The sequence below is a fragment of the Pteropus vampyrus genome, unplaced genomic scaffold (assembly GCF_000151845.1).
Source record: "Pteropus vampyrus isolate Shadow unplaced genomic scaffold, Pvam_2.0 Scaffold399, whole genome shotgun sequence".
Taxonomy (NCBI): domain Eukaryota; kingdom Metazoa; phylum Chordata; class Mammalia; order Chiroptera; family Pteropodidae; genus Pteropus; species Pteropus vampyrus.
The window spans coordinates 227,581-238,731 of NW_011889180.1; the positions used below are offsets into that span (position 1 = coordinate 227,581).

The window sequence follows — 11,151 nt, forward strand, 5'->3', positions numbered from 1 at the left end:
CTTCTGAAAAAAGTGATTGTCATAAGATGTGTTTAAATAATTTTCAATGGGGCGTGGATGCAAGACCAATGCATTATAAAAATTATAAACACATTCTTCAGGCTCCGGTTGGGGACCTTTTTCCGCCGCGCGCCAACCGGAAGGTCCCTGACTTGAGAGCTAATGGCGAACGCCGGCGGTTTGGCGTTGGCGATGCCTTAGTCCTTGAAGAAATTCTGCATCCGTTGGATACTACGCCATCCTCATTGCTACAGGGTAAAGAAGCGGCCTCCCGACTTCCCCGGGCCTACAGAGGACTAGAGCGGCCATATAGGAGGTTGGGCTGAGTTTCTGGTGGGGGTCCCGGAGGCAGCCTATGTCCGGGCAGGGGACCAGGAGGAGGTCGAGAGGAGCGTGTGAATGCGGCTACTAGGAATTGTTCCCTGTTTCTTTCTACAGCGATAAAAGAGGTCTGGTTCAAAATAAACCTTTTTAGAGATTGCCTAGCTTTTAGGCCCTGGGGCTTCGACCTATGCGAGATGTAAGAAGGCGGGAGGGACGTCTTTTCTTGGAGAGAGTAAAGGACACGGACAGGAAGGTGAAAAAGCCCAGCATATTATAAGCGTAAATAACGGAAATAGTTTTGGAGCCTGCTTTGAATTTGTTTGGTATTTAGGTAACATTTCTTCTTCTGATCCTCAGTTTCATCATTTGCAAAGTGAGGGAAAATAATATCTAGAAGATTTGGGATTTTAAAATGCGATTATGTTCATTTGGCACATGAGAAGGGATGGAATGAGCATTCGCAGGCTCTTTTTTTTTAGTAATAGACAAGAGAGCGAAGTGGAGGAAATCACAAAATTGACCAGGTTTTCGCCGCTGATCTTCCAAAATGCACCTTTCCCCATTTCCCAAGGTAATAATAGCTGGGAAACCTGTATTTAATCAGGTTTGGGGAAGTTGAGTCCCAGGGATCTGAATGGATGGCATCAGTTACAAAGGAACTGGAAAGTAGTCTGAGTTCTTCAGCTATAAAGAATGAAAAGTAGCCTGGAGGGAGATTTTCGGGGCTTCAGAAGTAACCTGTCTTTTCCTCTACTTTTTTTTTTTTTTAAACAATTTTTTATTTTTAATGCAGTTAATACAATGACATGGATCACGTTGACAGCATGATACTGGCTTTACTATAAATTTTGTTACACCTGCACCTTTGAAATTGTTTGAAATTTTATGGCTAGAACACAATGCCAGAGAGTACAGACACTTAAATACAAGAATTACATTTGCTATTTTTCAATTGAGAGCGATTACAATATATTTTCTGCCTGTTTTTTTCCAACTTAAGCTGAGCGCAGTTTTCCCTGGAACTTTCCCAAGGGAGAAAGTTCTTCTGCGTGTGCATCCTTGACTCTGGTCATGTGTTTACTCTGTATTTCTATTTGTAGGTGATTTCCCTTACTTTTTATCTCTCCTTAGACCTTTCTCTGGGATCCTAGGGCATTAAAGGTGTTCCTTAGTTTCAAGTAGAAAAATTTATATACATTTCCTGCCTACAGGATTGATTTTTTTCTGTTCTAGGTCACCCTGCTTTTGCCCAACCCAGAAATGATTATAAAGATATTTACCTTTTCTCACTTAACAAAACCAAATTTATGTTAATTGCACAATGGTTACTTAGATTTCTCAAATTCTCTTGCTTTTGTCTCTGAATAATTGAGGTAAAACAAGTCAGTTTATTTTCCAGCAGTATATGTGTAGGTGTAGTTTTGGGTGATTCTTTTGTGGTAGAGGTTATACATAAGTTTGCAGTCCTGTCCGATGATAGGAACGCTTTTCCAAGACTGTACTCTTTTAGGGAGGCCTGAAGTGGCTGGAATTCAGTTTTCTTTTAGTTTTTGATGGTGTTGGTTTAAATTTTAAATTCTAATCACTTGAATACAGAGCTGTATGAGAGATGCAGTGAACACTACACTAAGTTACCAGTGTTTATCCGATTAGCAGGGGTCTGGCTGTGGGGAAATAAGGACTCAAATATTGCTGGGGATATAAATTGGTGACTTCTTTGAAAGGTAATAGCTCTCAAAATTTCAGATGTTTAAATCTTCAATTTAGCAGTTTCATATTTAATAGTAGATACTTCTAAATGTATAAATTACTTATAAGTGAATGATTTTCTTTGCATCAGTGTTCATAATAGCAAGAAATTGGGAACAAATGTTCATCAGTAGGGTATTGGCTAAATGAGATCTAATATACCCATTCAGTGGAATACTCTGCCACTGTAAAATAAAAATAAGAAAGCCTTTTGTGTTTTGCTATCTCCAAGATAGAGAAAATAATGAAAAAATAAAAGTATAATGTGAGTGTACAATATATGGTACCTAACCTTAAGTTAAAAAGTGGGGATAAAATACAGTATTAGTGTACATTCTTTCTTACCCATACAGAAAATATCTGGAAGGGCAAGATGGATATAACTTGGTGAAATCTATTCCCCCAGGGAGAAATGGATGGCTAGGGAATGGGTGGAGGGAGCTTTTTACTGAGCTTTTGAATTCTGAACCTTGTGAACGTGTAGCCTATTCAAATACAAGTAAAGGTAGACCTTAGTTTCTGTGGCAGAAAAAGCAAATAGTGTTGCGTTAATGGTACAGATGTAGCTCCCAACGTTTTTACCACTTGTTATGTGACCTCAGGTGATTTAATTTCTTAACCATAATTTTCTCATCTATAAAATGGTTTTCTTAATGAGTTTTAATATTAAGTACTTGATAGATTGCTTATGAGATGAGCGACAGTATATAGTAAAGTGCCTGGCATATGAAAGGAACTCTGATTATAAATATGTCATTCTTTCATGGGCCTTATTCTACTGGTTCTCCTGCTATCAGCCAGAAGTTCCTATACAGAAGTGTTACCAGTTTCCCAGTTGATGTTACTTTGCTTTTATGCTCTCTTAGCTTACTTTGACGTGGTGTAACCAGTGACTGGATTGTGGAGTGTCGGGTGACTCAGTATTGCTGCCACCATGTTTCTGTACAACCTGACATTGCAACGAGCCACTGGCATCAGCTTTGCCATTCATGGCAACTTCTCTGGTAAGTTTTCCAGTTATTATCCTTCTGAATGTAACATATTACATATTACTCGTTTTAATGCTTCATATTTTTTCCTGTACTTGTACAGGAAAAAAATTTAATCATTAATTTATATAATGCTTTATGGTTTCCAAAGCACTTTGGCACACTTGATCTTAGCTGATACCCAAGGACTTTTGGCAAGTAAGGTGGCCTGATAAGAGGTAGCACTGAGCAAATGGGACTGGATTGGAATGGGTAAGAGTGGGCTATGAGATAGGATGGGAAGCCATTAAGATAGTGAAGACCTGACAGTGGGGATAGAAAGAAAGTGAAGAACATGAGTTTCCAGCCTGAATGGCAGAGAAAATGTATTAAGAGCAGGTTAATTGAGACTAGCGTGAGAGTTTGGGAAAGGAGGAACTTAGTTATTTTAAACGGTTGAGTTTAAAGTTGAGACAACTCATTCAGGTGGAATTATGTAGATGAAGACAAGTTGACTGTGATGCATTAGGAGGTGTTGATTGCAGTTATGAAAGCAAATAAACTTTAGGAGTGTGTTTAGAAATAAATAGCATATTTTAGATGGCAGCTTTAAAAGCTTTAAAAGTTCTTTGAGACACAGATCAAACTGCACAAAATGTTAATATGCTATCTTAGCCCAAAAGATGGGTTAGAAAGAGCCTTCGGAGATTTTTGATCTTATGAAGCTAAACATGTATTTATACCATTAATGGACAATGCTCAATTATGCAGACAGATGTCAAATGTTAGGAAAATGAAGTTTTTAAAAAAGTAACTTGTGTAAACATTTTTAAAAGCTTTTATTTGATACTGCTTTTGTTAGATCATTTCAATTGTAGGAAAAGTACCTTTTCCAGTAGAATAAGTTAACTTAAAATACTGAGCCCCCAACTCACTCAGTTATATCTGTCTTTAATGGCATTATGATTCAGGCAGGTTACTTTTTGGAAGAATTCCAGTTTTTCATGATCTTCATTTTTTGGCATTCTAGGAACCAAACAACAGGAAATTGTTGTTTCCCGTGGGAAGATCTTGGAGCTGCTTCGCCCTGATCCCAACACTGGCAAAGTACACACTCTACTTACGGTGGAAGTATTTGGTGTAATTCGATCCCTTATGGCCTTTAGGCTGACAGGTGGCACCAAAGACTACATTGTGGTAGGCAGTGACTCAGGTCGGATTGTTATCCTGGAATACCAGCCATCTAAGAATATGTTTGAGAAAATTCACCAAGAAACTTTTGGCAAGAGTGGATGCCGCCGCATTGTTCCTGGCCAGTTCTTAGCTGTGGATCCCAAAGGGCGAGCTGTTATGATTAGTGAGTAACTTGCTCTATTGAGTGCATCTCTGACTGTTACGGATGCTCGGTTTAGGATGACAATGCTGTGATCTCGGCAATGTGCCAGTAAAACAACTTAAAGTTCGCATCATATGTGGATTAATTCCTTGGCATAGAGTTGCTTTTCCTTCTAAATTAATGGGAAAAGTCTTAACATACTTTTTCTACCTCCTGCCTAGTTAGAAATAGATGTTTTTCTATTTTTTACTTTATCTGTAGCAAAAAAGACTACAACGAAATGATTTTACATTACTAGACATGAGTACGGTTGCTTTTATCAGCCTGAAGTGATGATTCACATTCATGTCTCTTCTCTGACAAACCTCTTGAAGAAAATTCTGTGTATCTGATCAGGCCTCTAGAGGGCAGCCCTCTCTGACTAGTCACAAAATGACTAAATCTAATTGAAAGAAAGCTGGCGATTTAATGAATTATTGTTTCATTTCCCAATTTCATTAAATCTAGGGCACCCTAAGATATTTTGAAGAGTTAGTGGGATATTATGATCCCTATTAGGAAGGAGGTGGCTAAATGATGCTGTTGTCTGTTTTAACGATAGAGAACAAATCCTAATATACGTATACAGTTCTGGCTCTCTGATTTTTAAAAAATAATTGTGATAAGAATCTAGCTGTTTTTTTAAGCCCTTCTATTCACTACCTGGAAATCTTGTGTGTTTTTGTCTCCTTCAACAATAGGTGCCATTGAGAAACAGAAATTGGTGTATATCTTGAACAGAGATGCTGCAGCCCGGCTTACCATCTCATCTCCCCTGGAGGCCCACAAAGCAAACACTTTAGTGTATCACGTGGTCGGAGTAGATGTGGGATTTGAAAATCCAATGTTTGCTTGTCTGGAAATGGATTATGAGGTAATGGGGATCATGTCTGTGTATGTGCTTTTCTCTCCTTTGTTTTTTTATTTTTCCAGTCACCTCAGTGCTTTCCTAAGATAATTTTCTTCATTGTTCAAATATTATTTCTTTTCTGCTAACAAATCTTTTCTATATTCCAAATGCTTTACTGAAATTCTTTAAAATGTTTCACAGCTTACCTGACAATGTGATAGCACTTCGCTCTGATTTGAACAATCTCCCTGTGGAAACAGGATATTTATTGGGGAAAGCTGCCTGAAAAGGGGAGTGAAACTATTTGGGATATTTTTTTTGCAGGGAGTTAGTAAAAGGTGGAGCACACCATTCGTTCCCTTGAGTGGAAGGCAGTATCCTCTAGTAGAGAGAACCAGAATTAGGAGATCTGAGTTCTTGTTCCACCTTTACCATTATTTAGCAGTGTGAACTTTGGCAAACCATTTGGCATCAGTGGACCTTTGCCTGTAAAATAGATGGACCTTGTTTGTAAAATAGAATCCTGATGTCTTTACAGCTCTGAAATTTGATTTTATGGTACTGATTAGTCTTTGTGTCACTGTACTCCTCTATAGGAAGCAGACAATGATCCAACAGGGGAAGCAGCAGCTAATACCCAGCAGACGCTTACTTTCTATGAGTTAGACCTTGGTTTAAATCATGTTGTCCGAAAATACAGTGAACCTTTGGAGGAACATGGCAACTTCCTTATTACAGGTACTTCTTTTTCAGAGTTGCTCTGTACCATTTTGCCTGATCCCTTTTATGCCCAAATTTGGGAGGGTTTATTTAACAGATTTTAGAAGCTAGTTAAATTATTGTAAACTTCAGTGCCTTGTCTGTTTTGATAAGGTTCGAAGTTCATGCAGTGGTAAGCTCTTATTCTCTAGTGGGGGCAGAGAAGAAAGGATGGAGAACAGTCAGCTTGGAATATTGATTGCTGTTGGTCCCCGTGATATTTTGACTATAGTCAATCTTTCACTCTTGTTAAAATCAAAACCTAGGTCTTTGAAAAGACACAAGAAGTGAATAAACCTAACAAGATAAATCATGTCCATGAATTTGAAAACTTAGATGAATTAAAAATACTTTAGAAAACTGTTACCAAATTGATCTAAGAAGAAATTAAGAACCTAGATAGACCAGCATCCATTAAAAAAATTGGAACAGTAGTCAAAAATCTCTTTTCAAAAGGGTAAGGTCCAGAATTTTCAGGGACCATAAATTTCTCCAGAGACTAGAAATTGAATGAAAACTACTGTACTACTTTATGAACCTAGCATAACTTTAGTGCCAAAACTGGAAGAGGACAGCAACAAAAACTTAGAGGGTAGTTATGATTATAGATACAAAAAGGTAAAACTTTGGCAAGTCAAATTCAGCGATGTCTTAAATGCATCATAGCTAAGTAAGATTTTTGTAGGTACTCAAAGATGTTCACCATTAGAAAATCAGTATCAGTTTAATTTATTAGAAGACGAAGGATAGCTACATTTGTGATCATCTAAATTTCAGCAGTCTTGGGGAAGACAGTGATTCAGTCCTTTTTCTTCTGAGTCATTTGCACTTGGATTAATGTCTAAAATGAAATACATTGGTGGAGGATTTTGGAGAATAATAATACAAGACAGCACTTATTTTTGAGCATCAGATCTTAGGGAGGATCCTATAAAGCAGAAGAACCTTGAAGAATAGATAACATCTCATTACTTGCTGCAATTTATTACTATACCTTTCATTTAGAGAGCTTCATTCTGTCATCAGGTGTCCATTTAGTCTTTACAGTCAATATGTGAAAAGAGTACTGAATTCTGGGACTGCAGTTGTGAAAAATTAGATACAGTGTCTCCCTTTATGCCCAATTGAGTCTAGTGGTGAATATGTATATAACAAAAAAAAAATAGTCAAGGTGTGCTAATTCCATGACATTGTAAAGAAGGGAGTCTCTAACAGGGAAAAGAAGGACGTGTTGGAGAAAGCTTTTTGGAGAAGTACTCTTTAAGCTGATACCTAAGAACTAGTTAGGAGTTATCTAAGTACAGTGTGGGTGGAGGAGGAGTTTCTCTCGTGGATAAAGAGAACAGTATACCATAAAGCCCAAGAACAAGAAAGAACACGATTCAAAGAACTGAAAGCTCATTGTGATTGAATCATTTGAGCTAAAGGGCTGGGGTACTGTTAGTGGTGGAGTGGTAACCACTGAAGGAGTCTAAGTAGAGGAATAATATCCTGAAGAAATCAGGCATACCTTGGAGGTAGTGCAGGTTCAGTTCCAGACTACCACAGTAAAGATTGCAATAAGCGAGTCACGAATTTGTTTCCCAGTGCATGTAAAAGTTATGTTTTTGCTATTGTATATTAAGTGCAATAGCACACATCTAAAAAAAAACAATGTACATACCTTAATTAAATATACTTCATTGCTAAAAGTGCTTACCATCATCTGAGCCTTCAGCAAGTTGTAATCTTTTTGCTGGTGGAGAGTCTTGCCTTGATATTGATGAAAACACAGTATCTGCAAAGTGCAATAAAATGAGGTATGCCTGTATTTGCTTACATTTTGCCTAATGGAATGGAGGCTATTTATAAGCCAGGAGATTGGTCAGGAACTTGTTTCACTAAACCAAGAGATTGGTAGCATGAAAGCTGCGAAGGAGCTAGAATCATTAGGGCTTTGTGAGGTGAGAGAACTGAAGAGTGACTTTCAGGTTTCTGGTTTGGTCCTTTTGTTGAAAGTGGTATTCTTTAAGGTGCAAAACAGATACATTTGGGAAGGAACTTAAATATGCGAACACATTGTATTTTGAAGGTGCCAGTGGACTATCCATGTGTGTGTCCAGTAGGTGGTTGGATTGTAGATCTGAAGCTGGGAACTGAGTTCTGTCTTTGGAGCTAAAAATTTAGATGCATTACCAGCATTATGGACAGGCTGAATCACTCAACTGCTCCATTCTTTTCTAGCATAACAAGAGAAAGCAACACTTGGAATGTTTCTCATCTTTAGGCACATTATGCCTTCATTAAGTGAAGGAGAGAAGGAATCGAAAGCTATATTGTAATTCATAGTTATGTCAAATCGTTGCTAAGTTTTATTTTTTCTGACAGTTCCAGGAGGTTCAGATGGTCCAAGTGGAGTGCTGATCTGCTCTGAAAACTATATCACTTACAAGAACTTTGGTGACCAGCCCGATATCCGCTGTCCAATTCCCAGGAGACGGGTAAAGTTTTTGTCAGAAAATATATTTGTGTTTGTGAAATGAACTTAATTTTTGTAATTACAGTGGTAGGCTCTTAGTTTATCTGTTATCAAGTTTCAGTTTCTCTGTAAATGTTATTTTTAATGAAGCCGGTAAAATATTTTAGTAGAAGCAAAACTGAGAAAGAGAATTAAACGCTAACACAATTTCCATTTTGGAGGAACCTGTGGACATTATCAGTTTGAAATTTCTGAACGTTTCTAGTTTGAAGAGGCCAGGAATATTTATTTGTTGGAGATAAATTGTCTTTCGTTCTTTTTGTTTCCCCCTCCCCCCAATTCCAACATACAGAAAAATTTAAGGAATAGGACGATGAATTACTGTATGCCTTTCACTTAGATTCACCAATTATTGTTTTGTTGCATTTCTGTCTCGTGTGTGTGTGTGTGTGTGTGTGTGTACACACATATTAACTCTTAGGTTAAACCATTTGAAAATTAGTTGATGACATCATTTTTTACTATAGGACTCTCCTAAGATAAGGCTCCTAAGAAGGACATTTTTGTACATAACCACACTACCAGTATTGTGCCTAAGAAATTTACCATTTTATGTAATAACAATTACTTTATATATTTTTCGTTTCCAAAAGTTTCCTTATATCTACCATTAGTCTCTTTTAATTTAGAATATTTTCTCTCTCTTTTGTTTGTTTTGGTCTTATACTGACATTTTTTAAGAGTTTGGGCTGATTTTCTTATAGTCTCTCCCATGATCTTTTCCTCACGATTATGTCCAGGTAATATTTTTAATTGAATTATTAAGGTGGTGACATATATTTCCTACTAGATCATGTTAGGGGCCCACAATGTTGGTTTGTCTCATTGGTGATGCTAAGTCACTCACTTTGTTGAGTGGGTGTATTTCTGCTCTCTGTGAAGGCACCTTTTCCTTTCTGTAATTGGCGTGGAATCTGGTAGTGAACTTTGAAACTGTAAATGTCCTTTTTCTCAACATCTTTTCACCTAGTAGTTTTCCCTTTAACCAGTTTCTACTTTGGTGGTTGAAAACAGTGTTTTATTGCTTTTAATTTTAACAGTTTACTATGGAAATTATTAAGCATATATATACAAAAGTAGAATATCATGAACGTCTGTGTACCCAGCTTCAGTAGTTATCAGCACGTAGGTAACCTTGTTTCATCTCTGCTTCCTCAGTCTCCTCTCAGCCCCAGGTTAGTTATCTTTTTAATATTAATTTATAGATTCTGCAGTTAAACCTTTTAGGAGTTATTTATTTTCTTTAATACATGATATCCAAGTAAGAAAACATCAATTTTAGAAAACCTAAGAAGAAACTTAATGCTTCTTGGTAAGAGGTGGGAGGAAATTCATTTTGGTTGATGAGACGTTTACTGAGCACTGTACTTAGCTTTGGGGCTGCAAAGAAGTTTAAAACGTGTTTTGCCCTTGAAGAGCTCATTCAGTGAGAGAAATACAGAATGTTGGGAATATTTTGGAAAAAATCCAAAATCATAGCCAAGGTGATAACCTCTTCGTAATCCAGGAAGTTGGTGTAGAAAGGTCTTATGAAAGTAGTGTCATGGACACAGAAGAGTTTTATTCAGAGCCTGAAGTGATGATTCTTTAAAGAATACGTCTCTTTTCTGACGTTTTTCTCTGGAGATAGTTCTTGCCTTACCGACCTCATTAGGCTTTAGAGTGGTATTGTGGCTGTATTTTGGTATCCAGGCTTTGTTGAGTATTTATTAGCATACCGGAAACTTTAGATTTTTGTTTTGTGGCCACAGCTAGCAGGCTGCATTTGAGTCAAAGCTTGTATAGAGAGGCTCTAGTTGCCTCTAGGCCTTGGGTGGCCTGTATAATTCCTGTTGGTAAGGTGCTGAATTTAAGTATAAGTACTCATTTCTAAGATGATGTTGGTTGTATGTTTGATTTTGCTAGAATGACCTGGATGACCCTGAAAGAGGAATGATTTTTGTCTGCTCTGCCACCCATAAGACCAAATCGATGTTCTTCTTTTTGGCCCAAACTGAGCAGGGCGATATCTTCAAGATTACTTTGGAGACAGATGAAGATATGGTAAGCAAACCGTGATAGAAGCGAGGAAGAAAGTATTTTTTACAGTATTTTATTTGCTACTCTGATTGTACTGTCTTAGAACACTGGCCTTCCTTCCATGGTCTACCTTCACTTGCCTACACACAAGAATTTTTTTCTTTTCACTCCAGGTAACTGAAATCCGGCTCAAGTATTTTGATACTGTGCCTGTTGCTGCTGCTATGTGTGTGCTTAAAACAGGCTTCCTTTTTGTAGCATCAGAATTTGGAAACCAGTGAGTAATCCTTTTTATTATGCTAGTTCACCCTGGTTACTGTAATAGTTTCAGGAGCAGAGCTTTTCACAAGAATGTTTTAGTTTCCTCAGAATTTTTGTCTTCCTTTCCCTTTGACATTCTTTTCCTTGGTTATTTTCCTCTACTTCAGTGGCTTTGATTTGTACCTGTGAGTGGCTGCATACCTTTAGAAGTGATCTGAGTTTTTTTCTGGACATTTTATTGAATAAATACTTATTGAACAACTTAGTATTAAACAGATGTTCCACAAACACTTGTATAAATTTAAAGAGAAAAAGGAAATCCAGTATA

General features: G+C 37.4%; 1 protein-coding gene and 2 non-coding genes across 5 annotated transcripts in view; all 3 read left to right on the forward strand.

Moving 5' to 3' along the window:
• The first annotated feature begins 121 nt into the window (after positions 1-121).
• SF3B3 (splicing factor 3b subunit 3) overlaps positions 122-11,151 on the forward strand; it is a 42,191-nt gene continuing 31,161 nt past the window's right edge. The window contains exons 1-8 of one of the 3 annotated variants that reach the window (XM_011380647.2): positions 122-255; positions 2,940-3,077; positions 4,072-4,398; positions 5,118-5,290; positions 5,863-6,004; positions 8,393-8,505; positions 10,449-10,586; positions 10,736-10,839. In XM_011380647.2, coding sequence (XP_011378949.1) covers positions 3,008-3,077; positions 4,072-4,398; positions 5,118-5,290; positions 5,863-6,004; positions 8,393-8,505; positions 10,449-10,586; positions 10,736-10,839 — 1,067 coding nt within the window. In that variant the 5' untranslated portion in view covers positions 122-255; positions 2,940-3,007. Of the gene's footprint in view, positions 450-2,939; positions 3,078-4,071; positions 4,399-5,117; positions 5,291-5,862; positions 6,005-8,392; positions 8,506-10,448; positions 10,587-10,735; positions 10,840-11,151 lie in introns of all 3 variants that reach the window. The other 2 variants (XM_011380648.2, XM_011380646.2) reach the window with 2 other exon arrangements.
• LOC111731818 lies at positions 4,698-4,777 on the forward strand. Its single transcript, XR_002777329.1, has one exon. It is a non-coding gene; the product is annotated as a small nucleolar RNA SNORD111 (small nucleolar RNA).
• LOC111731817 lies at positions 10,111-10,201 on the forward strand. The gene has a single exon (XR_002777328.1). It is a non-coding gene; the product is annotated as a small nucleolar RNA SNORD111 (small nucleolar RNA).